We start from the raw sequence: 27,999 nt of genomic DNA, 5'->3' as shown, positions 1-27,999 counted from the left end.
GTCCTCTTGCCGTAACTTTATTCGATTCAGTAGAAGAGATCACACTTACAACTGAAACATGGTTGTAAAGATACCAGGTGAAAATCAAGATACAGACAGTTCACAATGAAACAAACACAATGTTGGTCTTCACAACAGCTTCTTCTTCCTCCTGTGTCATCAACCGTCGTACCTGAAATGCAGCTAAAAGGTTTCTAAATTTGATTAATGCAAATTCACTTGATTGGAAGTTGGTTCCCAGAATGTATCAAATCAAGGCCCGACTCTTGAGCTCGACGTTTTACCGAACCAAAGTCTGATGGAGAAATGACTCAGAATTTTGATTCATGGCAGATAATGTGGCAGTGCTTTTGTTTTGTGCAGCTATAATGAAAACAATATGATCAAAACAAACCTCCTTTCCTGACAAAGGGACCTCTTTTGGTATGACTCCCAGCAAAACACCCACCTTCGCTGTGTTCCTTGTGTTTGGAGTCATGTGATTGTCCCACTCGCCCGCTCCAAAATAGATGAAAAAGGTAACAAAAACCATGAAATATTCGATGTTTGTGCCTTTTCTTTGGGACATTTGTCACGGCTGGTGTGACTTGTGCAAACAGTTCCACCTGAGTTCAGAGAAGGTATCAGCTTTGTTGCAAAAATGAGGCCAAAGGTCAAAGTTGCCGTGTGTAAGCAGTGTCACACCTGCGTGCTGTGTAGCCACAACAAGCCTGGCTGTTTAAAGCGCAAACACTAGTGTGCCTGCTGCCACGCTGTTTACCTGTAAACAGCGGAATACGTCCTGGTCACCAAAGTCTCCGTCTGAGCCTTATTTTAGCAGTTAATGCACCGCTGTTGGTGTTTCTCGCACATGTCCTGCAATTAACCCCCGTCACAATGTTGGGCTGTCGGTGGGTAAAATCACGAGCCTGGCTCTGTGGGATGATTTCAGCAAGGAGGTGGTAATCACAAGACGGAGAGAACAGATAAACATCATAATAACCTTCTCAGAAAAAGTGTTAAAAATACTGCGGTGTGTCAGCCTGTTGACTATAAATACCTGCAGCGGCACCGGCTGTGAAATGATCTGGGCCAAAAAAATGTCAATTTTCTCACTCCAGATTGTTGTGTTTCAATCATTTCCTGTAGGTGTCATTTTCTCATCCGTTCCACTTTGCAAATGGATCTAAACAGATGTTTACATTACAGCAAGACTCAGCAATACCTGACTTAAAAACACCTTGAGGTGCGTCTAACACACGCCTCACATCTCTCCCAGTAGTTAAATTTAAAATTTGTATGAACCAAACAGTTGATGCTATGCTATTTTTTTTCGGTGTGATAAGACACCAGATAACTCTTTTTCACGTTTGATCACGACAAACATCATTCAGATATTATCTTATTTTGAAGCTGTGGAGATGCAGCATCATCTGCAAAGGCCCTTCCAATCATCTCCAAAAATGAGGCTTGTAATGTGTCAGCATCCAGAGTCTGTGGGAAAACAATTCAATAATTTTCTGCTTCAACTAAAATGATAACATAATTGCATTCCTCAAAGAAAAAAAAAAACCGAATGAACAACAGCAAGTATAGGATTTTCTATCTTGAATGGGTGTAAAATTGGTCCAACATTGAAGGTGGTTTTGGCACAACGAAGTGTTTACAGGATAGTTGCCACTTTTTAAACTGTCATTTCCACCGTAGGCATCTAATGTCCATCTGCTGATCTGGATCAGGAAACATCACTGCATGGCTCTTAACGCGTGTAATCCAGCCTGGCGGAAGATGTCAATGAGGTGACACAGTCAGATTTGTAATTACATAACTAGTCAAGTTCACTGATGTTTTTGCTCGAAAAGCTCTTTTGTCGCTCAACAAGCGTCATGAATCTTCAGGCAGATGGGGTTCAGAAGTTGGTGGTTGGTCTGCAAGGCAGTTACAGCTCTGGAAGTGTCTTGCAGCAGTTTTCAGAAACATGAAGCTCATTGTTCGGCTGCTGTTGCTGGATGAACTCTGAGGTTTCTTCAAGGATTTGCCCGGGGATCAGGACGTCAGCTGGCTCGTTTTGTTGAACAGCTGACCCCTGAAGGCTCTCCGTTTCTGCCTCCTTTTGACTTCCTCTGCCGACAGAGTTGCAAGGCTCCAGATTGCACCCAGTGCCCTGGAGGAACTGCAGAAAGTTCTCCTCAATGGAGGCCTCGCGGCTCGGCAGCTGTTCGCCCTCGCCCGGCCCGGCCTGTTTAAAGAGGCAGGCCAGATATCGACCCAGCTCTTCCCGGATCTGCCGGTTCAGGAAGCCGTAGAAGAATGGATTGGAGGTGAAACAGAAGTAGCCAATCCACGTGACCATGTCCTCCAACTGGGCCAGCGAGGCCGGCGACCTGGCGATGGCAGCGGAGTAGATGTGAAAAGAAAAGTACGGCAGCCAACAGCAGAGGAATTGACCTCCTACCGCGATCAGGACTACGGCTGCCTTGCCCCCACCAAAGCTCCTCTGAGGTGTGCTCCGGGCACCAGTCCCTGCCAGACTGGCCGCCATGGTGGAGTGACTGCTGATGGACTCAGACCGCTGTCTCGGTGTGTCCATCCATGTGGGAAGGGGGCCGTGGTGCATGGCAGCAACCCGGGCCACCTTGAACATGTTACAGTAGACCACCAGAATGATCAACATGGGGCACAGGAAGTAGATGAAGGTAAAAAAGACCATGAAAAGAAGCCGTGTGGTTCTGCCTCCGGTCCAGTGGAGGGAGCACTGTTTCTGGCCAGGACTGAGAATCGACGTCCACAGACGTGGATCACTCTGGAACAACCAACCGAAGAGCGGCAGCAGCGACATGATCACCGCTTTAATCCAGACTCCCACCAGGACCAGCGCGACCACCCCGACGGTCATCTTCACCTCGTGACGCATGGGGTGGATGATGTAATAGTAGCGCTCCACGTTGATGGCACATATGGTGAGTATGGCAGCGCTCACCAGGCACACGCTCAGACCCAAGTAACACCTGCACAGCACCTCATCGGACACCAACCGATCTGACACCATCCCCAGCGGCATCAGAACCAGTGCTGCCAGCAGATCCACCAGGCAGAGGTGGAACACGAAGGCGAACTTGCGCAGCTGCGGTGTTTTTGTGATAACAATCATCACAGCGAGGTTTCCCACCAGCGCCAGCACGTCCATGACGACCATCACGCACAGACCTAGCGTCTGGTTCAGGTCCACTCGGCTCCAGAGGCTCGTGGTAGCATGTTGGGTCTCATTAGAAGCATTTGGTAGCAGTGATACCAGTGAGGGGGCAGAAGTGTTCCAGGAGGGGGTCGCTGTAGCAAGGAGCTCCATGAGATGATGGGAGAAGGAGGAGAGAGTCTGCAGAACTTCACCAAACCATCACCCATTCTCCCCCGTCGTTAAAGGGAAGTTCAGGCAGTCACAGCTTCATGAGCAGGGTCTGATGCTGTCAAAGAATCCAGGCGCCAGGTCCCTTCTTTTCTTGACCCAGGTCTCCAAATATAAACATACCTGAAGAAAGAGGAAGACAGGTTCAGAGCTGAAAAGGATAGAAGACTGAAAAATTCTTCTGAAAATGAGCCAGAGATGAAGAGATAAGATTATATGTACAAAAACAAAACTATCTTTAAAAACTAAAACAACAATGGCTTCACTTGGTAAATGACCAGATATCAAGGTTCTACTGCCTCCAGCAGGCTCGAGACCCGCTCAAAGTTGAAGAGCAAGCGGTGAGTTTTTGGTACATTTCCATATGTTACATGCCTGCATGTGCAAGTTTTCCATTTCACAAGCGTGACACTCACCTGCCCGCTGTCTGTTCTTTTCCTGCCCACATATACGACACCATAATAAACCAGTGACAGGCCTAGATTTAGGTCGGGGAGCCTTTGTTTAATAGGTCAAAAGGTCAGGGTGACCTTCAGCCCACTTAAATAACTAATAAACCAGGACAGTTTTGGAAACAGGGAGCAGCAATCCTTTCACTTGAATTAGGTCTTGTTTTGAAGAATGTCGAAAAGCTTTTTACTCACATAACAAACTCGGAAGTTAGTCTAATGCAAAATAGAAACACAGGATCAAGTTTCATCTGACAATCAAATCTATATAATCAAAATGTTACACTTCATTTTCCATAAAGATCTGATTATCATATTGGCATCTTAACCCATTTCATTTTTCAGATCCTGAGATGACAACTATTCTCCCTTTTAAATTTGCATTTATTCACTCTTTAATCTGTTTTTATTTTGCAGATCATGAGTGTTGAACTTTTTTGAATAAAAAAACTAAGGGTTAAAACTGTGCATGACTTGAGGGTGTGTAGCGCTGATCTGTGATATTAAGATGTGCACGGAGTGCAAACCACTGTAACAGAAATATAACAACAGCTTCCAGCATCAGGTCTCACTTCTTTTGGTCCTTTATGATGTGTGTATACTACCCATCATATCACACAACATTCTAAAAACATATTTCAGTGATACACATTTTGTATCCATGGTTCTAAACTGAGTTTTTTGTTTTCCTGTAGCAATATAATAATGTCCCATACATCACGAATGATATTTAAATTGACTGTTGATCCTTAAAGAGAGCAGAACTAAACCAGAAACACAGCATTCTTCATAAGTCGGTGTTTTAAAGCAGAGCAGCAAAATACGACACTTCAATATAAATAGATGAGAACTAAGACAACCCAAAACTAAAGATACACCAGAGTAAACAGTCGGCATGCTGAGCAACCATTTTTAGTGTCAGCCAGCTCGCATGTTTCTAAATGTTCAACCATTGTAGACACTTTCAACGGCACCACCAAATGAAGAATAACTGCAGTTTTTGAATTTAAACCCAAATATAGAAGGAGACGGGAGGTTAACTGACTTAAAAGAAACGTGCGAATGTAGAGTTACTGGCTGTAGTAGAATATTACTTGCGTATATATGCACATGACACCAGTGCAGCTCATTACAAAGCAATTTCCAGACTCTGAGAACATAGTGTTATTTTTACATATCATAACTCCCCATTGTCCATCAGCGTCCAGGCAACCTGCAGCTTCCGAAAAAGCAGCAACCCCCCCATGTTTATAAGGCAGATGAATGGTGATAAGTCACATACCTCCGAGTGGAGACGACCCCTCACTCCTGTGCAGATTCACTGTCAGCTGAAGGAAACGCCGTCCTGTTTCTCTCTCCCTCACACACACACACATACACACACACATGCATACACACTCTACGTCACAGAGAAAGAAGGCACGCTCGGGTGTCTCCTCCTCACCTGGCCCCTTTCATCATCTCGTCATCACCTCCCACCCATCAGAAGCTGACCGCCTCCTCTTCATCCTCTCACACCTTCATGTTCTCGGCTTGGTCTGGGAAGGAGGGATGGAGAAATGGATGACAGAAAAAAGGGGACAGGTGGGCTGCTTGTCTCCCAGCATGTGATGCTGGACACCAAACCCACAGTGTCATCCACACATGTCCAGACTCCAGCGTGCGTTCAGAGCAACTGCAGAGACGTGCACATCATCCAGGCAGCGGGTGGGCAGGCAGCATCCCTGATCTGCACTGGGTCCTAGAGCCTACAACTCTCAGCTGCAAATAGATTCTTGTTCCAGCATGAATCAATCTCATTCCAGGTCATGCCCTTTTAACAAAGCACGGCAATTCATTTACTCTCAATTCAATACATATTCTAACATCCAGTTTCTAGCAGAATTCCATCTTAATAACAATGGGTCGCCATGTTTGTAAGGGGAAAATTCTGCAGTGACCTCTGCCTCATAAAAAATATTATTATATATTGTGGGCAAGAAAGCATCATGGGAAAAAAAAAGAATATTACAATGAACAAAAAACATTAGAAAATCAAATCTGCTATGATAAAAAAAAAAAACCCATCAGACTCTGTTCTGCTCTGGCAAGTGTGAGGGGAGACCCTCACTCAGAATTTCTGTTCCCGCTGTCTTATAATGCTCTTTTCCATGACGGCTCAATCCGACAAAATCTCTCTCACAAGATCGGATTATTGATTCCCAGAGAGGAGAAGAATCCAGGTGGTTAAAGTTAATGAGCTGAGATTGTCATAAACACCAAGATGGCGTCGACACACTCAAAATAGTTTTCTGACATGTAGCAGCAGACAAATAACCTGAGCTGGTGCTCCAAATATTGCCAGGTCACACGAAGAACACAGGTCAGAGATGGACTGGTGCGTAGTGACACATATGTTGACAGGTGATAACCCCAAACAAGATGTCCTCACATTTCCCCCGTGGTCTCCCACTGCGTGATGATCAGAAAACATGAGCTCCACTCTGAGTCTCTGATGACAGAGCTCATCTTTGATGGAGACGCTTAGACGGTGAAGGAAACGGTGAAAGAGTAATTTTTTCCTGTTCTGTTCTCAAACTGACTCAATCTGATTTAAGAAAACAAAAACAAATCTATCTTACACTACAATATATCATAGCAACATTAAGTTCCAGGTAAAATAAAAGTGCACCTGTGGTTCAACAAATTCCCTATTATTAACTGTGTATCTATTTTTAATTCAAGCTGATGTCATCTGTCTTCAATGACCACAGAGCATTGGAATCAATGATTATTTTTCATATTTTTTTCAGCGAGGAGTTGGTTTTTAAGGATTTATTTTGGGGTTTCCTGTTCTCAACTCATGCCCTCCTCCCTGGGGATTAGAATGAATGGAGCGTCTCACACTCCAGTGGCTTCTCTCTCACTTCCCTTAGCGCATTTCCTGAGGGATTCATTCATCAGTAGACGTACAAGTCCTCGTGCTTCAGACCGCAAACACTGCTTTGTCCATGAGCAACACTGACAAATCAATAGGTAAATTGAACACACCATGATCTATTGATCCAATTATTTTTTTTTCTACTGTACAAAGGTGACTCAACAACAGTCTCCTTTGTTTCAGGGTCTGATGCTATTCTGTGATGTGAGAGGCACTGAAAAATAAAAAAGGATTATTTATAGCATCCTTTGACATTTTTTGAAATAAGCATTGGCAAATTGAGGCAATGCAAAGATGAATAAAAGCATCTTTGTCAATGCTTTTCAGCCTTGCTCTTTGGATTTGGTCTTCTGAGTGTGTGCGTTTGTACGAATGTGTGTCCTGTGACTGCACTCGTGTCTGTGGTGTTGAATAACGACAGAAATAGCAGATACTTGCACATGCCAGCAGCACCAATCACAGACGGAGGCAAATACAATGGTTGCCATGGCACCCTTTTCCAGCCTTCCTATCTTAACCCGTGCACCCCCATCCAAAAATGGCTTCCTCCGTCACCCAGTCAACCCTCGCAACCCAGCTTGCCACCATCCCTCCAGTCAGAGGGATGGTGGCAAGCTGAAGAGGGTGTGATCGCTATCGCACCCTCTTCAGGAAGTCTTCCTCTGATCATGTTTATCATCACAGGTGTGTTCATTTGAATCCAATTTTGTGGCCGCAAAAGTCATTCTGAGCTCCGCCAGTGGGAGGCGCTCTAATATTTAAGAATAGAAATGCACATTTTGAATTAAAAGCTGCTTATGAGTCACAGTCGCTGAGCAGACTTGTATATTCTTGTTCGTGCAAATGTCACATTTAAATATTCTCATCACATCACTTAGGTTGGTTTTGGGGCGATTCTACAAAAGTCATTCTCATGATGCTCCCAGTCGGAGAACTTTTAAAAATTGCTTGCTACTGCCTGAGGTACCGTGTGTGTCAGACAGGTCTGACCCCAAAAATAGTAGTCTGGTCTGCTATGGGGAAGATATTATGGGATTGAAGTTGCTGTGCTCATAACATGTTAAAAGCAAAAGTCGTAAGGTTAATATCATGGACACAGGAAGCCATATCTCACCGCGGACAGACCCCAAGAGAAGCTCTTGACTCACCGCACGTGCACTTTTCATTTCCACCTGCCAATCCAGATATAGGACCAGTTTGGACTGGAGCTCTAAACAAAGACAGACATTTTTTTCACCTGTGTTAGCTTCAGGTTGTTCTCTGGTGAGTCAGCAATGACCAGACCACAGTCTCCCTGCAGAAAAAAAACATTCAAAGAATGACAATGTTTACAGAACAACCCAAAACAATAACGTTATTTTTCAGACACGAGTGTAAAGTATGCCGCTATTACTACTGTCTGTGATCATTGTCACTTCGGCTCTTCACTGAGTGGAAAAACACAGCAGCAAGTCAGTCCACAGATGCTCGATGACTCTTTTAAATCTCACACTTTTTTTCTGTGAGCGATTCGTGACTCCCCCGTGACTTTATGTTCTTGATCAGCGCTGAGTAATTTGACATCACTTACTCCTTAGCCACCATCATACATATTTCATGGACTCCTGAGAGAAATGATTTTTAGATTTTTTTTATATTTTTATTCACGTGGGAGATCTGCACCACAGTTCTGTTTGACATTGACCTCACACTGGTAAATTAGGCCCCGGGTCATTTGTGTCTGCTCCACACACTGATGAGGCGAAAGCGCTGCTGCAGTGAGCTACAACTTTCATGGTTGAGTCACTAACACCCTCCCGAGGCTCCTGGCTGCGTCAAGACTCGACCTTCGAGAGAAAAGACGTCCTGCCCGAACCTGGCCCAAATCGACTAAAACCGTAGGAGAGAAAACCAAAGGTGAGACAGATAATATTCATCTGTTACTGTTTTGTTAAATGATTTTAAAATGATCAAGGGAGGACCAAGTCATTCTTTGAGCGCTCATTTCTGAACAGCATTTAGCAAACTATCATTTGATAAACGGCGCAGGCACCAAGGTCGAGGCGGCGTGCGGTTGGTCGCTATCATACATCACAGCTAACAGCAGTGATGTATTCAGGTTTTAATTCTCTTATATGGCTCTGGTCACTGCCTGTGTCACCTTAGAATGCTGAGCTCAGCAGCATCTTGGACATTAATAACGTGAAGGTTGCTAATGTCTGCTGACTCCTCGTTCCCACTCCTAGCAATGACCCTAAACGGCAGGTGGAGGAGAATATCATAACGACCTCTCATTTCATCTATATCCTGTTTATTTTGAGCCTTTGATGGTTTATTCCAAAACCACAGTAATGGACAGATTTTGGTGCTGATAAGTTTATTTTGGTGGCTGAGACTGCATTTTGGGGGGAGCACAAGCAAGCGTCAAGTGAAATACATTTGTGCATTGTGACACACCTGACCGCTCCCTCAGACCACTGCAGCGTCTTCTTCTCATCCTATTGAAGCTTCTTCTTTTGAGACCTGCAGTAGGGAATGAAGAGATTCAATATGTAAACCCAAGTCTGGAAAAGTGTCAGTGTTCCATTTTGTGGAACAGGAAGAGTGATCACTGCCCCAAAAAATGTGAAAAAAAAAAAAAAAATAAATGCATTTGGAGAGGAATACACTCATGAGTGCCATCTCATGGGGAATGGGAAGAGTTAAGGTTCTCTTCTTTCCCCGCTGTCCCATGGTTACTGTCCTCATTAGACCAGAAAGAGCTGAGTCCTACAGGCAGGAGGAGGGCACAGAGGGGGATGCTGTGAAATCCAGACAGATGCTTGGCAGTAAATAATGCAAATCAGCTGTCAGCTTTCAGAAGAGTGAGAAACTGCAGTAAAGCTTTTCCAGTTTCTCTCAGCTCTGCACTTGTTCCAGGATTCCCACTCTCAAAACACATTTGCTTTGTAAGCAGATGTGGTGACAAAACCAGAGGCAGGCAACCGTCACCTAGAACACGTATAAGTACACGTGACATCTTCATGTCATCTATGTCATTATTTTCACCACATACTAGAACATGGAAGGCTGTGGTTTATGGAGGCAACAGCATGATAAGATCAGCCTTTTAAATCTCACCTCAAGGCTTTCACCAAGCAGGAGGTTATTACACTTATAGGATACAGAATGTGCTCTTCTCCTTCTTGCATCTGCTTTATTTCAGCTGCAAATGTACTTATGGATACAGTAGTTGCGACTATTTAAAAAAAAAAAAAAAAAAAAAAATTTAGAATGCAAGCACTACAGTAAAACAGTATACAAATGAAAAGTTGTGAGGTCATGAGAAAGTTGTGCCGACAGATCTGAGAATGACCCCAAAACCCTCATAACCATACCACTATGAAGTTATTTATCGGCGATTATAATACGACTACTGTATATTGAATCATAACACGTTGACAGAGTTTCATAACAGATATCGAGATCGGCCATCCCACCTGGAATCAAAAGACAATATTGTTGAGGCTCAGGATGAGTCACTTTGTCCAGATCAATAAGCTTTCATCTATTTTCTGTTTCCAAGGAACCGATGGGAGTGTATCTCTTGGCTTACGGGTAGTACATGAGCTTTTATTATCAATGTTATATTGCTGTGGTTCCTATTATTACAGTAGTACTTAGTACTTTGTACGATTGATATCCTCTTTGTGAGCTCTAATGAATACATTATCATGACAATCACTGATTTTAAGGCTCCATTCACTTTAAAACAAACTAACCGTTCATCGTAATAAAACCAGTAACATTGCATGAAATATATTTGATAAGGATGCTAATAAAATTTGCATATGTTAAGCAAGGCTACATCGCCAGAGCAGAGCTAAGTTCAACATATCTTGCAGAACTGCACAGTAATTTTCACGAAGAGAAACAAAAGTTATATATTATTCACTGAAGTTGTACTCACTTATATGTAATAATAATAATAACAAACAAGAAGAGGAGTTGTTATATAGTTGTGAATATTAAACTGGATAAATGTCCTGATAAAAGCTGCCAAAATGCATCTGAAGTGGTATCGTTCATGAAGTTGGGAGGAGAGACACAAGGCTGGACCAGAAAGACAGATCAGCTCCACTCTGCCACTTAATTTTGGTATCTGAAAACACGAACATGGAGAAAAGGAGAGAAGATGGTAATAATAACCGCAGCGTGTATTCTTCTTCTCACTTGGGACGGACCAGATGGCAGCCTTAATTATGGTCATTATTACATGAGCAACACACTTTTTGTTCCACTCACTCTGTCATTGATGTTTGCACAATGGCAGTCAAGATGAAAATTCTCCATTATTGGCCATGTTGGGACGCCGGGAGTTGATCTGAAGCTGGACTTATGCTTGAATTATAGATAAATCTCTGCGCACCGAAGTCACTGACTCATGCATTTCTTCATGATACTGCCATGGGCTTCTGCAGCAATTATGTAACCACTGCAATGGCAGCAAGAGATGAGCACAGCGCTGGACATATCTGTCTGCCTGTCTGGTGCAGCTGCCACAGACTGTTTGGACCAATTCCCTCCTGCATCTGAATGCTCGGATCGATGGTGAGAACAGTGGAACCACAGATGATACTCAATAACTGTACACTGAGTGAGTGATCCCTTCATTATGTGGGTGAGTCGCAAGGTGGATCCAGGAGTTTTGGGTTTGAAACCTGTCACTGCCTCAGTGAGGTATCATGAATTCACATGTATCAAGTGAAGCTTTTCTGGCAAACCTTCAAGAACACACACCAGCCAACAAGTCGAGACTTGAACCCCCTTTGCGTGCTCCATTATTCACTGGGTGAATACATAAGTCTTGATCTCATGATGTAACTGGACTCCTGTCTCTGACTCGCCTCCCAGCTTCCCAGTTTCAGAGTCTCTTCAGAAACTGCTCCCACTGTGATCGACAATTTTTTACCATGTGGCTTCCCAACCATCAAATGACTTCCTGTATCACGTAGCCTTTTTCCATATTTAGCACAGGGCAGGGAAGATAATGACTCACTGTGAGAAAGACTTATCCTTATCTCATGAACAATGTCTTCCATCTGTGCACGGAGGCTCACTCCTCTCATTACAGCGTGGAAACTACACTTTCTGTCCATGCTGCATCGCAATCATTTCACTCTAAATGGAAAGCAAGAGAGCGCCTCTCGTTGTGTGCAGACGTGAGAACCGGACGGAGAGGGAAAGTGCTTGATAAAAGCGCCCTGTAGGTCAGACTGCTGAACACCTACTCTGGCTCGATGGGCTCTTGGCAAAGATAACAAGGGAGAGTTGTAGACAGTCATTATCCAGGATGGACAGACCCGCACATCCTGTGACTGTAACTGCTGCATCTTCTTCACTCTCGGGAAGAAAACTTCCTTCTGTCGTCAGTATTCGCAAGGCGAACGACCTGTTCTTCACACTCTCTGAGGTGGTCTTTTTGTTCAGTTTCCCCTTGTGCTTTATTCTGTTTGTGCGTGTGGTTCTTATAATAATAATCATTTAATAGTTTGCTCTCCAGACAACATGGAACCTTTGTAGGTGCAGGAGTTCCTGGTCCACTGATCACACTGATGCACAAGACACGTGGCAGCTAGGATGATAAGAACAACAGATATTTTTCACTCCACAATGGCCAGGGTTTCCACGACTCTGAATGTACTTGAAATTCTTATACAAATATTTTCAAGACATTAAAAGAGCTTTTAGGTGATATCAGAACTTGAATATAGCCACCATCATGATTTATTGTCAAACTGATGCAAAATAACATTTTGTTATTTAAATGTATGTGTGGGTCCATCATTTGATTTAGTAATATACCAAATTCATTCACATTGAAAAATGTGGTCTGTTGTGGCAAATATTCTTATACCATTGAGCTGCGATTAATTGAGATTAATTAATCGCAAACTCTCTAATTAACTAGATTAATTTTTTTTAATCGAATCCCATCCCTATTTTTTTTTCATTTCTAGGCTTCCACTCAGGTTCTACATCGCAGAATGAACCGGACAAAATTGCAATTGAAACGCTATCCATCCTCAAACGCACAGAAAAGTAGACAACAATACAACAATATAACAACAATAACTCAATTCAATCTTCTGGTTTCTCGCCTTAATTGTTTCGATGCGCATGATTTCTGCTTGTTTAAAGGCTCCACTTGTCTCCGACGCTTAATTAAAATGAAATCATCTGCCCCCGTCAGGAACAGACAAAATGAAATCAGCTGCCTTCAGCAAGGATTGGATTTAACGCTCTGCATTGTTTGCATTCACATCAAACCACATTACATGCTCTCAGTGAGGATCATCTCTGGCAGCACCAGCATCTTGGCCAGTTATGACAAACAGACTCAACTGCCTCTCTCCTGACTGTTGCAGCACCGACACCTGAAGCCCGTCCTCCATGATTTAGAGAAGTGGTCGACACCATGGAAGCTTAATCCTTGTTGCTAAGCAATAGGAGAACAAAAAGTACAAGGATCACACACGGCTTCATTGAAGCATGTGCTCACCCGTGTGGGCTTCTTAATTGTTCAATGAACCTTGTCTTGCGCCTCTGGTCACATTCAAAATTGACGCTCTCATGATTATGAAGACAAGCAAAGAAGGTAGATACTATTCATCTCTCTGGGACTATTGGACCTCTGCTCATGTTGCATCAGCAGGTATTAGATTTGTGTCAAGACGCCACAAGAGGGAAACTGGAGAGGCAATCCTTTCTTAGTTACCAGCAGCTGTTCTGAGACCACTCATCTGATTTATTCAGGAGTGACTCACCTTTGACTTTGCCATGCAACCCATTAGCTCCTTCAATAAAGGCATTAGAAAATGTATTTAATGCAGTTTTTAGATTATTTAATTCATCAGTACACTCATCTTTCTGTGGACTATGACAATAATAAGATTACTGTTGTGAATTTTTGTGACTGAAAAAACATCAGGCGTCCTTCCTTCAGGCGTCGATTGTTGCAGCGACAGTCCCAAATTTCCATGTGGCTTTATAATAAATGATCCAGTTCGAACTCTTTTTTCGGGATTTGTCTGCAAATCTGACTTGACATCACCCGATAATGACTAGACAAATGGAATAATGGTTCTCTTGTTGCAGCTGCAGCATCTGATTGTGTGTAATTGTGTTGTGCAAACCCGTCTGGTCGGAGACGCGTGTTTACTCTGACAGCAGAGAAGCAGGTGGAGCACAAAAAGCTGTGCTCTGTCTAAACAACAGGGTGATATGTCCAGATTATAGCGGATGATTGATCCCAGACTTTAGAGGGTGAAACATGAGCCCAGCGGCTCCTAAAGTGCTCGGCACACGAGCCAGCATTACTTAACAATGCTGACAGATGAATTATTGATCAACTGGTCGTGGTTTCGTCAGATACTAATCCGAATCTGAAGTAACCAGCTTGATGTGCATCTCAATGATGCCCATCTTCATGGGAACAGAAATCACGTGAGCAGGTAACAAGGGGAGGAGGAGAGACGGCAAGGCTACTTCAGATTTGCCAGAACCCTCCAGGATAGGCCGCAGGCAGTTGCCAGGCAACGCTATCCCAATCACAGCAGGAAGTACGTGGAACGCGAACGCAGCATTAATCATTTTCAGCACCATCTCACAAGAAGGAGAACCACAAAATCTTTGGTCAGACTGAGGTCTCACACTCATCCGCAGTGCATGTTCACACCTTCATTTATCAATTTCTTCAGGAATCTTTCACAATGGAGAAAAGGGAAAGACCTCTTCATCTGGCCTCTTTCTGGCTGGGCAGAAGGATCCTGTTTCCTCAGCCATGACTAGGGTTCACGGTGAAAAGTGAGCCTTACCTTTGGCCAGGCTCAACTGTAGTTGCTGCAACCCCACCTGGGAATGAGCAGATAAATGCTTGAAAGTCTGCACTCTTCTTTAGTCCACTTTTGTCTTGGACTGTAGGGTGACTGTAAATCTCCCCCGGGGCTCTATAAGGATATTTCTTCAGATCTGGCCTCACCTCTCCTTCCCGAATGCAAACATATTATTTCTGCTTCCAATCTCGGGAGAATTGGCCGGCAGCAGCTCAGTGACCGCTCAGTTCTCTCACAGCTTTGGCTCTCTGCTGCAGATCTGTGAATTGAGGAGAACCTTCGAAAAAAAAAATCTCAAATAGCTGCGTGTGGGCGGATTCTCTTGTTTATATGAGAAAAAGAGACGGTTTTCCCCACGAGCTGATAAACACACCTATTCAGATGCGGTGTGAAGGCTTACATAGAAACCAACACAGCTCCACACGTTAGTACAGGAGCTGTCCAAGGTCCTGAAGTAGACCAAGGTTAAATCACAATTATTCATTATTAACATTTTGCGACAAACAAAGAGCGACATGTTATGTTCATTGAAATGAATTCTGATGTATGACTGCAAGTGGACTTGAATCATAGTGGCTGTGGAGATATGAATGAAGTATCACACTGAAATAATCAGCCAAAAAAATAATAATTCAGCCCACTCACGAAAAAGGTGGTGAACAATTGTCCAATAAAACCTCTCTCTGGATTCGCACAGATAAACGAATGACTGTAACGTGATGAAAAATATAGCATTTTGACTTGGAATCAAAAACTAGGGATGGGCCTTTAATGTTATTATTTCAGAAAAGAGGGCACTTCCACTCTGATGTTTTAGCTCTTGTGCACTTCATTTTGATGATTCACGAATAAAATATTTAATTAAAATGTTATGTTATTTTAAAGTGCCGCCTCAGTTCATCATTAAGCACTGTTCAAATTAGGAAAATTATGGCAATAATTATTATATATATAGTGATTATTAATATATTTATTGTGGTTATTAATAGACGTTTTTTTCTGTCATTAAAATATAATAAATAATTTAAATAATACTTATAATACTATTTACATAAAAACTGAAAAGAAATAGAACATCAATTTAAAGAGAAAAAAACATTGACTTTACATTTTCTACATAGTAAAATAGCAGCTTTTAATAGGAAGAAGTGTGGCTATATTTGTTTTGTCTTTTCTAAGAAGAGGGCGTTAAGATGACAAAATAATGATTCTGTGGAAGAAATTAACCACTGTTTGGGGGAAGTCATTTGCTAAAACATCACTTCCGACTGTATTGTTTTGCTCTGTGATCACTAGAGATTTGATTCCAGAACAGTGGATCGAGTTAGCGTCGTGATGATGGGACGGTTCTGAGATGGTTCTGCTGGATGTCTTTGTGGTGTCATGTTTCTCTGCAGCCTCTGACTGCGGAAGTTCGCTCCCTCACCATCAATTCCCTGCCGTCACAAATGCAACGCGATCACCATTTCTCCGATCAGTGAAGCATGTCGTTATGCTGCCGTCGTTTATTTATTTTGCAATATTTCCGATGGTACTGGAGGCAACGTGGATTATTTTGACGAGCATCTCTCCACCTCCTCCTCCTCCTCCTCTCGCTCTCTCTCTCCAGCTTCAGACTCACTCACTCGGTGGATATCTGCATGCAGCAGGACCGTGAACGCACCGGGAGCTGCCTTTTCATGACACTCAGCTTCACCGCATGTCTGCTACAGGTAAGACGGCGTTTCTCTGCCTCTGTCCGTTTCTCCATCTTTTCATCTCCAGCTGTCTCCAGGCTGAGCGGGGCAGCGCTTCCAAACAGCGCAACACAAGGACATTTCCGATTACAACACAACAACATGACGCTATTTTATTCGTGGAAGCGTCTGATGTATATTTCTATTCCAAGTCGGTGCTCATGCGTCATTATGGCTACAGAAGGGAGCGAGGGAAATGTGCAGAGGAAGAAAATCAATTCTTCTTGGAGTGTGAATGCACATGGGTTTGCATGTGTGCGTTTGGGTTCAAAGGGAAGAGGAACATTGTGCACAGCAGCAGTGTAAAGTTTGTTCTGGCGTCTGAGTGTGTGTGAGAAGCTCTGGAAAGAAGACATGACATCGAAAACAGGGATGGGGGGCATGTCCATTTGTGGCTCTTGGATGTCAGGAGTGATTCTTCTCACTGAAATTAGCTCTCACAACTGTTTACTGCTAACAGTGATAGATGCGGTGTTTATTCTTCTTTATGTAGAGGCACATTATCAAGCAAATAATAAAGACAGAAGAATGTTAATGTGTTGTTGTCTGTAAATAGAGGTGGTGGATTTACTAGTTTAAATTAGTCACTTTATATCTATCATCTGTCATGTATTTACATCTTTTTGATGGGAGTAAATGTGCATATTTTTGATATAAACTGCAACACAGGTCACTGCTTTTTTTCTCTGCTGTTAAATGATGACTCTCCTTTTCTCCTTCTCTCTGCCAGCGATGATCCCGACTCCTCAAATGCTCCTCCTGACAATGACATCATAGTACAACTCTCCGACTCATGCCAGCCGACACCATGTTGCAACCTTCCCACACAACAGGACACAACCTGTTGGAGCCATTACCTCACAGGAGCTGGTCCAGGTGGGCCTTCAGCTTCACCTTCTTCATGACTGTTCTCTGGCTGCCGGGAAGTTCAGGGACGACCGTCGTCGACTGCCACAAGAACTGCATCTGCGCCTCCAACATTGTGAGCTGCTCCAAGATGAATCTGACCACGGTCCCCACAGAGATTCCGCTCTACACCACAGTGCTGGATCTCAGCTACAACGAGATAGGGCGACTGCGCTCAGAGTGGACTCCAGTACGACTGCCGAAACTCCATAACCTCCTGCTCAGCCACAATGGCCTCCACTTTTTATCCTCGGAGGCGTTCATCTATGTGAAGCAGTTGCGGTTCCTGGATCTGTCGTCCAATAGCTTGCAGGAGCTGGAGGAGTTCATCTTTGAGCAGCTGGTCAACCTAGAGGTCCTGTTGCTGTACAACAACCAGATCACCAAGATCGATCACTCAGCCTTCATCGGCATGGCCAACCTTCAAAAGTTGTACCTAAGCCAGAATCAAATCTCAAGATTCCCAGTGGAGCTGGTCAAGGACAAATCTCGCCTGGACAAGCTGACTCTTCTGGACGTTTCCTCCAACAAAATCAAAACGTTGCCCCTGGATGAGCTTCAGGTTCTACCTGCCTATATAAGGAACGGACTGTACCTTCATAACAACCCCCTGCTGTGTCGCTGTGACCTCTACACGCTGCTGGCCCACTGGTACCTCCGAAAGCTCAACTCAGCCATGGACTTTCGAGACGACTTCACCTGTGTTCTGCCCGGTCCGCAAAAACTCCAGGTGGGAGTTTTTGAGTTAAGTGGGGACAGCATGAACTGCAGCACCTTCAAGGAGGCAGAAGTGGAGGCGTACCTGGAGCAGACGACAAACCTCAAATGCGACACCAAACACAGAGATGTTGTCAAGGCTTGGGCGCTGCCTGGTAACGTTCCTGTGGTTCCTCAAAGCAATCAGACTGCAAAAGTCCTTCTGGATGGAAGCTTGCAGATAAGTCAGACAAAGGCTGAGGACTCTGGGACCTACACTTGCACAGCAATGAGTGATACTTTCAATGAGACCATCTATGTCATTCTGAAGGTCCACAACTTCACCATTCATGGCAGCGGGGAGACTCTAAACACAGCTTACACCACTTTGGTGGGCTGCCTGGCCAGTGTGGTCTTGGTTCTGATGTACCTCTACCTGACGCCGTGTCGCTGCTTCTGCTGCCCAAGCAAGGGTAAGGCTCGTGGAGAGGACAGCATCCACTCGTCCATGCTCAGTGTGACACCCACTCACGTGGACCCGGCTCTCAAGGCTGAGCTGAACAGGCACGTGGCTTTTATAGACTCCAAGGAATCGCAGGGACAGAATGGTAAACTGAACCCAAACGGTGATGAGGATGACGAGGAGGAAGAGGAGGGAGACGCTGAGGGAGGTTCTCTAATGAAGGGGAAGAGGAAGAAGTCAGTAGCAGAGTCTATCAGCTCGGTCTTTTCAGACACACCCATGATGGTCTGAGACCAGCCTGACTCTGGATCGCGTGAGCCATGTTTTAGGTAAACTAACCCGCCAGTATGGGACAAACTGTAGTTGCTGGCCTCATAAGGATCTTAAAGGGAAAACTTTTTAGTGTCTTGTTGAGAAAAAAAGAGCATAAGCAGGACTATTCCAGCATTTAAATGTGTAGCACTTATTATTTATACTGTGAAGGAACGGCAGCGTTCAGGGCAGGAGTCGCAAGGGAGTCACAGGATATCGTTTGTCATCGCTCAGGAAGTGATCGGTTAATGTAGGAACCTAAAATAGTGATGTATTGACATGAAATATAGGAGAGTAGATCATCCCTACCTTCAAAATATTAGCGCACTAAACTCATTTTTCCGATCAAGTAATGCGAATCACAAGAAAAGTAGTGGTCTGTGACTCACCCTGCTGACAATGGTTTGCTGATTTAAATCCAAATATATCAGGTTCTAAAAACAAGCAAAGCCATCATTTTATTTCCCCGAATTCTTTTATTATTATGTGTGTAAAAACCAGTGTTCTTTAAACTGTACACTTTTTTGTGAGGTGTCTATAGGGAGACGTTGGTAATGAACGTATAATGACACTGCATTGCTGAAATGGCTTGCTACTGATGAATAATTAGGTATCTTGGGGTTCAGTTAAGGGTCAGCGCTTAACCTGAGTCTGTGTTGGCAGTGGAGCAGAAGGGGATCCGTGTCATTTTGTCACATGGATGCAGATAAGGTGGACTAACGTCGACTCTGAGGAGAGAAACAGCACAAGCTAACAGTTTCCTGCAGTGGTGATTTATCTTCACGCATAGCAATATCAGAGCATTTCCCTGTCGAAGCACTGTATCACAGGCGAATGTAAACAGTTGTGTCAGGCCCGAGAACTGTCGCCGGTCAGTGAAGAAAACCTTTCCACATCAAGCCAGGTGAAGCCTTGAAACCAAGATGGCAGTGTCGATGTTTGTTTTGACTGATGGTCAACAGTTTGTCTCCCTCTGTAAACGGTCAGGTAGCAGTTTCCTTCCCGCTGGTTTGTGTCAGCGGACGAACACACCAACGCTGTTTTTCCAACTCTCTTTACCAAGTTGTAGCACGTGTTAGAGCTGCTATGTATGAGGGAAACATATTCACATAGGATTCTTTATTCACTGCAGCAATAGTCCACAAATTGTGTGTGTCACAGTTTACTGACCCAGAATGAATTAAAAACTTCTACATATTCCTCAATCAACCTTTGAATGATCCAACTAGTGCATGATGGATGCTCCCAACATATCCACTCATTAGCATGTTATACATTACGCACAGGCTCGCACTGCATTTAGCTTCAATAGCGCTATATGTGCGCTAAACATGCTATGATGCTTAGTTGGCATCTTGTGTATAATCTCTGCTGGCTTCTTAAGAAGTGTTTGAAGGAGCTCTGTGAGAAAAAATATATGAAGAACCACCAAAGAAGGCTGTGGTTTTAAGCCCCAAAAACAGCCTGTATTATCTTATGTATTGATCATCAGTTAGCTTATATTCGTACCTTAAAATTATACAAACACTTCTAAACTAAGTAACCACACTTAGGACAAACTGGATTATTGAGGCTGATATTACCAACAACTTTGTTGTGGTATTTTCCAAAAGCTCCTTCAATTGTTTCTTACTCTTAAATTGTATTGTATGTATTTCACTCACAAATACATTTCTGGATGAAAAATAGTGAATACTAGCTTTGACAAATTAAGTAAAAGGTTAAGCAAGTAGAATGTGAGTTTATAGAACAGTAGATATACGAGTATAATGTGTGAAATGGAACAGCCCTCAGTAACCTGACGTCTTTGATAGTTTGAAAAATGTATAAAATTAACAAGAATTAACATGCTTCACAATGAAGTTTACTTTCAACAGAAATCTGAATCATTTTTTGATCAGCCTACTTTCAAACTTTCTGATGTGAAAACTCATCAAATTCCACTGTTTACTAACAAGTGTGTAGAGAAATAATAACAAAGAATATCGAAAAAATATGTAATGATTTCCCTTCCAGACGATGAAGTTTAGAATAAATATTTATGAGAATGAAGCTGATGAATGCAACAAGACAAACAAACCTGAAACCCAAGAGAGCGCCAGCCTCTGAAGGTCTAAATGGTCTATTGAAATGATCACACACGCACATGCAGATGCACTGAGGTGGGGTGATCCATTAAACTGCTCCTCGGGATGCTAAATGTATCCTCTGATGGATGCCGCGTCTCTGCTATTTCCATACCTTTGTCTTTCAGCAAATCAGAGTGATCATGAGTCACGGCGACACCAAGCTGTTCTGTCTGGCTTCTGGCTCACGGATTTGTTTGCTCGATTTGTGTACCTCTGGGGCTCCTTTTACTTAAGAGCAACCACCCTTCCAGCCATTTAGTTCACTGGACTTTTTGCCTCCAGTATTTTACCAAGTGTCAAACGACAAATAACAAGTAACCCTGCCGCTGGGAGTTTTGTAGTAAGTAGAAGTGTTTATGACCAGACGCGGCAATATATATATATATATATATATATTTTATATATATATATATATATATATATTTTTTTTTTTTTTTTGTTTGTTTTTGTTTTTGTTTTTTTTGTTTTCAATGCATACAAAACTACAAAAGGCATATCAGAGGCTGTTCCATTTCCCAGAGATGTCTTTGACAAATGAGGAAGCATTCTTATAAAACAAAGTTCTCTCACTTAGAAGCATCTTTGTGCCTTTATCACGTTGAATTCCCATCATCATACACTGTCATTTTTTAGCACGAAGAAAATTGCTATCCAGTACATGAGCTGATTTACTAGTCTGACAAAAAGACAGACAAAAAGTTAAACAACCTGATCCAGAACATCAAACCCTTCCAGAAGACGATCAGACACTAGACATTCAGCTGTCTTGAGGGTGCAGCTGGTTTTTTGACGTTTAATCAGAAGAATATTTGCATCGTCTCCTGCGTGGGCGACAAGAGGAAGTCACACTTCTCAGAGAGTCGGTGCGTGTGTGTGTGTGTGTGAATCATTCTACTCTCTCGCATAGGAATACCAGGTGGTGAAACAGCAACACAAATATCAGACAAGACTCTTAAATTAACCACGTTGTCTAACAGCATTCAACATCATTTGCTGCAGGTGAGATCATATAGTTTTGTTTAGATGGAATTAGAAAGTGTAAAAACAGAGGCTCGCCTGAGTCCCAACCAGAGGACATCTCTCCAAGCAAACCTGCCTTCCTGTGGACATATATATACATATATATATTTAGCTATCAGAGAGTGTTGATGTACTAAAACTCACTTTTCTGTGTTCGATATTGATAAATTGTTCTGCTCTGTTCTACTTGTGTAAACTGTGTTCTTATGTAATGTAATGTTGATCATTTTGTCTGCCAATGTGCTACTGTTCTCACATTCTTGTCTTGACATAAATGTTTATTTTACAAAAGGGGCTGGGTTTTATTTTATTTTTTTAATTAAAAGTGCAACATATTTCACCTAAAAATACAGCGAGAGCTCAAGTATAATGTATGAATATATGTTGCACAAAAAGTGCACATATTATAAGATGTGTATACCAGTATACATAGCTGGGTTCTTCAGCCAAAATTGAGGCATACAGGCTGAACAAGAAGGGGAAGCTTGCCCACAAAAACAAAGGGCCAACAGTCTCTGAAAGACGCAGAGTATAGTGAATTTGAAGAAAATCGGTGATCGGCGTGTATTAAAGGTCAAATATGAATTATGTTTTTTCTTCAGTAAATCCTGGCAGTTTATAACACCGACGTTCATAAGATAACAGAACCAGAGAAGTGGTCTCTGCCTGTTCTATTATTTATGATTCCTAATTCTTTAAATAGAAAGTACAGCAGCGTCTTCAAGTTGTCAAGGCAAAAAAGAAAGAAAGCCCATGTTTAAGTGCTCCGCTAAAGTGGCGCCATTAAAGCTCAGTTTATTGATCACGCCCTCTCAAAGCGGCTCAGATGGAAGCGGTCTCGCAGCTACGGAGGAATGGTTTTGCATGGTTCTCCAACTGCTGGATGACACGGCACTGAAGGGTGCAAAATAACAAATATATATTATTTGACCTAATAAAAGATTTAAGTGAATTAAAGAATCATGTTGTGCAACCATTCTTCATTCCTCCTGTCACTTCAGAAAATCTTTCAACGTTATCTTAGAGGAAAAATGATTTTAGATCGTCTCTGGAAGCTAGATAAGCATTTAAGGCCTGTTAGCCCTTTGCTTTAATATTCTCTATGGTCATTGTTTTTCATATCTTAAGTCATTCATAATATGGATTTAGAAGAACACGTAATTCAACATACAAGGCGCAACGATTTAAACGTTGTAGTTTGGTTGGTACAATTTGTTTCTTGAAGCTTAGTATCATCTAGTGGCGAAAACTGGAATTGTTAAGCTTCACTCTCACAACTGCTTCTTTCTTAGTCGACATTCAGCACATCGGAAAGCATTTTCGGTAACTTAACCCTTCATAAATTAAATGGCTAAATTCAGGTGTGTGACATTATGTCATATACCCTTTGCAACATAATTTTTCAAGGGAAAATCACGAGCGGTGTTAAGTGATTTGAGGTAGTACTCCTTTTAATTTACCTGAAACAATGATGAGTATAAAAATAGACATTTTGCAACAACACAGATTTGACTTCATTCCTGATATTCATGTACAAATACATCATACGCACACAACAGCCTAATAGCAGCTATTGATCTAAGACATGACTTTCAAGTTTCTAGTTCAAGTTCTGAGAATTTTCTTGCATACCACGATACTTTCTCATTTGTTCGTAAAATAAATGTTGGAGTGAATGTATTCAGACATAGCTGTCCCGATATATTCTGTAAAACAAACAGCGACCTTAGGGAGTCTGGTCTTTTCCCCAACACTGAGGAGAGGACAGACGTTGACACTTGCCGAGAGTCTGCAGTTTGCTCCTACCTTTGCACTTCTGCCCTATCGTCCTGTGATCATAGGACTGACTTCTCTGCTGAGCACCTGGTGGTCTCTCTTTCAGCTGAGGCAGCTGGTTAGAAAAGACCGGCATTGAGGTCTTTATCTCCACTCCGGATAAGTGTTTGTCCGATGCCTGCAGTGAAAAGGTTCCATTGACCCATCCATGTAGTGACTGCTGTTTTTCAAGGTGCACAGGGTCTCTGGTTAATCTTTGGAATTTGTCTCCACTGGTGTGAGAGAGTTTAGCAGCTTTCCCGATGGCTTTGGTTCGTCCAACGCTCTTGAAGTTTCTGAGATTATCAGAAACCAATGGCTTAGGATTTTGAGGCCTACTTTGGGTTTCCTGTTGACCCACAGGGACAGTCTCCGCACTCAGACCTGGACCTCGAGCACACGTCTGGACAGCTGGAGGTTTGACATGATGCGTCTGGAGATTCGACGGCACTTTAGGAATTTTCCTGAGTAAATAAAGATCACCTTAGGAAAATACACCAAATATAGTTGTGAAGTTGAGTTTCTGCGTTGTTACCCACTTCCACACATGTGTGCTGGCATGGGCTTCCAACATGGCACTGAGCGCAAACCTCAGGTGGTGCAAGCGTCGGTCAAAAGTGAAAATGCTGCAGCCCAGAGTGCGACATCCAAAAGTGCAAAGCTGTCCATGAAGATTAAATTCATTATAGTCAAAGTGCAAATATTCCCTTTCCTTAAACTGAATTTTAAGATGAGGAATGGCTCACGAACAGACTACTATTAAAAACACGGATGAAGCTGCCCCTTTTTAACATGAGGACTCACACCAAGAGGTTTGGGGTGCCAGGATGAGGCGGCGAGTTCCGTAGCATCCTCCTGCTGGTCTTCTTCACTCTCTTCATCAGATAGATTAATAGGGTATGGCAGTTGAACCTCAACTTCCTCCGAACATTGAGGCCTGAATTTGGAAATACAAAAGTTTATTGAATAAAAATTATACGGGAAAAACGACTTCAACTTTTTTCACTAGAATAGTGGCAAGGAAGAATAGTCACAAGCAAGGGCAACGAGGCTATAAAGTATAGTTCAGAAAATAACACATTTAAAGAAGTGGTCACAGTTTTTTTTAAGATTTCAGATGCTGTTTTGACTACAATACACAGAAATGAACCTGATGGAAAGAGGAAGTACCTGATCTTGAGGCAGCTGCTGGTGAAGTTGATTTTTTTGGCCAATTTTTTTTCCTCTGCGCGCTCAAATTGCTTCACCTTCTCTTTAGGATGCTCTAGATTTCGACCTGGTGACCCCGACTTCTCCACAGATGCAAGTGGATCAGGGTCATTACTTCTTGATGAGAATTTCTTCTGTAATAAATGAGGTATCAGAGCAAAATACTACACAGTCAATATGTAACAACATGGCGGCAATATTCAACATACATTACAGAGGAGGTCCATTTCAGTCAGCATTGTATCCTTATCCCGCACTCCGCAGAGTTTGTTCATAACACACCCTTTCTCTGTGAGGAAAAAGCAGTATTTATTAAGTCTGGTGCTAATTGTATATAAAAAACGGTCTGCTTGGTTTTTAATTCTGGCGTACTATCGTCATTTGTGCACACTCTTCTGTGGCTTTGAGATCCCAGGAGAGGACTGGAAGAGTTTCTTCGATCCCTGGTTGTAGAAAACGGTACTTCAGGGTTCCTAGCCTGAGATTTAGAGGATGAAGACGAGGAGGAGACGGCTGGAGCAGTGGAAAGAGGTGAAGTGCCAGGCTGGTGTTGAGACACAGCGCCCCCCAGAGGAAGAATTTCCACTGCAGGTAAACTGTTGGAGGAAATGGAAATCGTTTTTATATTAGGATGGTTTTCTTCAAGTGACCTCAGTGGCTTTTATCAGTTACTAATGTTTGTTTCTCTTTGATTCATTGTCTTTTACTAGAACTTTAAAAAAATGAAGAGTAAAGTGACCAAGTGAAGCCTACAACATGTAGCAATCAGGGAACCCTATTATAAGCTAAAAAACAAATATATAGTTTGTCAAATTTCTGCTATTACTTTAGACAAATCTTTGATAAATAATACCTGTTTCTGTGCTGCACAGGAGATGACGCAGATAAATGGTCAATTTTGACCTCAATGCTTCGGTCAGCTTTAAGCTTCTCCCGAGAAGATGAAACATTCATGGACCTCTCTGGTCGAAGTCTCTGTGGTGCAGAGGTGCCCGACTGACCACATGTTTTCAGGAACGGGCCATGCCGACGCTCACAGTGCTGCTCAAAGGCCTGAGGTTTCACCAGCTGCCCACAGTGGCTGCACACCACCAGATAGAAGTCATCATGAGCCGGGTACTGACCAAATATGTGCATATCTGTGCAGGGAAAAAAACATAGAAAAAGAATATATTAAATAGGCCACCCCGTAATGTATCAGTCTGTATTTGATGGAGGAGTTATATTACAGTGGTACCCCGGTTTTCAAACGTTCCGGAATTCAAACAAATCGGAGTTTGAACAAAACTTCCGAGATTTTTTTGCTTTGGATTTCGAACGAAAATCCAGAACTCGAACGCCCCCGAAAAAAAGCCAGAAAAAACATAACATGCGCGGACCGATCAGCTGACCCATGATGTGCTTTGTTATTGTGTATAACGCAGCCTCTGTATGCAGACGTGTCCCGTTAGCTACATTTACTGACTGTTTTTTCTTCATATTGAGGTGTAAAACCTTTCCTGTCTCCGCACTGGACCGTGGTACAGTGTCACAGGGGAGGTGCTCGATCTCCACGCCTCCGAGGCTGGAGCGCTCACGCCAGGGTTTGATGTCCTGTTGTGGGCTGGAGCTGGAACAGGGATGAGGCGAGTCTGGGACAGAGCGTTACTTGGTTTATGACTTTGTCACAGCCAAACTGCACAGAAGCGCACATTCAGAGCTGGACACGCACCGGGCACCTCTTCCCTTCTGGAGAGACGTCACTCACTCGGCAACCCCTCCCACATGCAGCGGCCACACACATAGACGAACAGCGCACCTGCAGCAGACACTCTACATTCACTCCTACAAAAGCCTGTTTTAAGGCTTGGAACGCATTATATCTTTTTCCATTCATTGTAATGGGAAAAATCGATTCAGATTTCGAACAAATAGCTTCTCGGACGGCCTCCTGGAACAGATTGTGGTCGAGAAATGAGGTACCACTGTATTAGACTTAATAATGAATAACTATTTCATCATAAAATATGTACCAAAAACGAAAAATAATGCAGTCTAAATGTCAGTGTAAAGCATATAAACAGCCATAACAAAGAATTAAACATAAGGCTTTTACCTTCTTTGTGCAGAGTCATGGTTTCACAGCAGGTTTTATCATGTTTGCTGAGATCTTGATGATTCAACACAGCTGTAGACAAAAGTTAAACAGAGTTAGCGTCAAAGGTAGCCACTTACAATCGCCCACTTCATCCACAGGAATCATGTGAGAGCAACGGAGGAAGGTGGCCGGGTCAGATCTGTTTGTTCTGGCATGTTTCTCTAAGGAACAGCCTCAATTCTTTCATGGTGATTGCCAGGGCCACAAAAACCTTGGTTCTCCACATGTAAATACATTACATACATCCCATAATAACTGGTTTCATCGGACAAATGTGGTTGGTAATAACCACTGTAGGGTTATGATGTTACAGAAACACATTTTGACAGCTACAAGGCAAATACACGTCGCGGTTGGCAACAATGATACAAGCCTTGGATCCATTTTTCAACTACAAAAACTATATCAAGCGCACTTTATTTAGCGTACAGTATGGCGAACCATCGGCGAGGGTAGCAGGCTAAACAACTCCTTGGTTGTTGTTGTTGTTGACATTGGTTGACTGGTTAACGGTAGAAATATACGTCTACCAAAGACGATGCGACTGTATAAATGTATTTTTTTAATACATGTACTGGAAGATAAAACTGGAAGTAGACAGGATAATAATTGCCATTTAACCACTTGTGTACAGGTTAGACAGCACTAGGACCCAGCAGATCTTTTGTTTTGGTCCCTCTTGATTGAGTGTTTTTTTGTCAAAAATGAAACCAAGAACAATAAATTATAGCCACTTTGAACACAGCATGCCAAGTCAAGAACACACCTTACCTTCAGAAAACAGTTCACTCGCTTTGTCGATCCAACAACTCCAGTTTAATCCGACAAAACCGTCCAGATTACGGTTTCGGCTTTCCACGGCGGCCATTGCTCCTTATGCGCGCCCACGAGGAGACCGTTCACGCGTATCCGGGGCGCGCCCGGAAACTTCCCCGCGCACCCTGTCAATACAGAGGATCTGCGACATTGGTG

At 42.9% G+C, this 27,999-nt stretch overlaps 2 protein-coding genes across 5 annotated transcripts; one reads left to right on the top strand and one right to left on the bottom strand.

The window, feature by feature from the left end:
- Window positions 1–6: 6 nt before the first annotated feature.
- On the bottom strand, window positions 7–27,921 carry gpr61 (G protein-coupled receptor 61). 4 transcript variants are annotated; one of them, XM_053849764.1, is made up of 12 exons: window positions 27,799–27,921; window positions 26,986–27,057; window positions 25,744–26,029; window positions 25,263–25,486; window positions 25,100–25,179; window positions 24,852–25,024; window positions 24,486–24,618; window positions 9,188–9,253; window positions 7,989–8,045; window positions 7,866–7,923; window positions 5,114–5,369; window positions 7–3,505 (listed from the first exon to the last, which is right to left on the bottom strand). In XM_053849764.1, the coding sequence occupies exon 12, from the start codon at window positions 3,323–3,325 to the stop codon at window positions 1,919–1,921; it is 1,407 nt and encodes a 468-aa protein (XP_053705739.1). In that variant the 5' UTR covers window positions 3,326–3,505; window positions 5,114–5,369; window positions 7,866–7,923; window positions 7,989–8,045; window positions 9,188–9,253; window positions 24,486–24,618; window positions 24,852–25,024; window positions 25,100–25,179; window positions 25,263–25,486; window positions 25,744–26,029; window positions 26,986–27,057; window positions 27,799–27,921; the 3' UTR covers window positions 7–1,918. The 4 variants fall into 4 exon arrangements, with proteins under 4 accessions (XP_053705739.1, XP_053705740.1, XP_053705737.1 ...); XM_053849762.1 differs by lacking the exons at window positions 7–3,505; window positions 5,114–5,369; window positions 7,866–7,923; window positions 7,989–8,045; window positions 9,188–9,253 and adding exons at window positions 21,299–24,145; window positions 24,221–24,342; XM_053849763.1 differs by lacking the exons at window positions 7–3,505; window positions 5,114–5,369; window positions 7,866–7,923; window positions 7,989–8,045; window positions 9,188–9,253 and adding exons at window positions 21,299–24,145; window positions 24,221–24,342 and having other exon boundaries at window positions 24,852–25,021.
- amigo1 (adhesion molecule with Ig-like domain 1) lies at window positions 8,556–22,745 on the top strand. Its single transcript, XM_053849766.1, has 3 exons — window positions 8,556–8,647; window positions 16,214–16,316; window positions 17,071–22,745. The coding sequence occupies exon 3, from the start codon at window positions 17,134–17,136 to the stop codon at window positions 18,694–18,696; it is 1,563 nt and encodes a 520-aa protein (XP_053705741.1). The 5' UTR covers window positions 8,556–8,647; window positions 16,214–16,316; window positions 17,071–17,133; the 3' UTR covers window positions 18,697–22,745.
- Window positions 27,922–27,999: the final 78 nt, after the last annotated feature.

This window comes from Synchiropus splendidus, chromosome 18, assembly GCF_027744825.2.
Source record: "Synchiropus splendidus isolate RoL2022-P1 chromosome 18, RoL_Sspl_1.0, whole genome shotgun sequence".
In the NCBI taxonomy this organism is placed as follows: domain Eukaryota; kingdom Metazoa; phylum Chordata; class Actinopteri; order Syngnathiformes; family Callionymidae; genus Synchiropus; species Synchiropus splendidus.
This window is presented reverse-complemented; position numbering and strand designations above follow the sequence as displayed.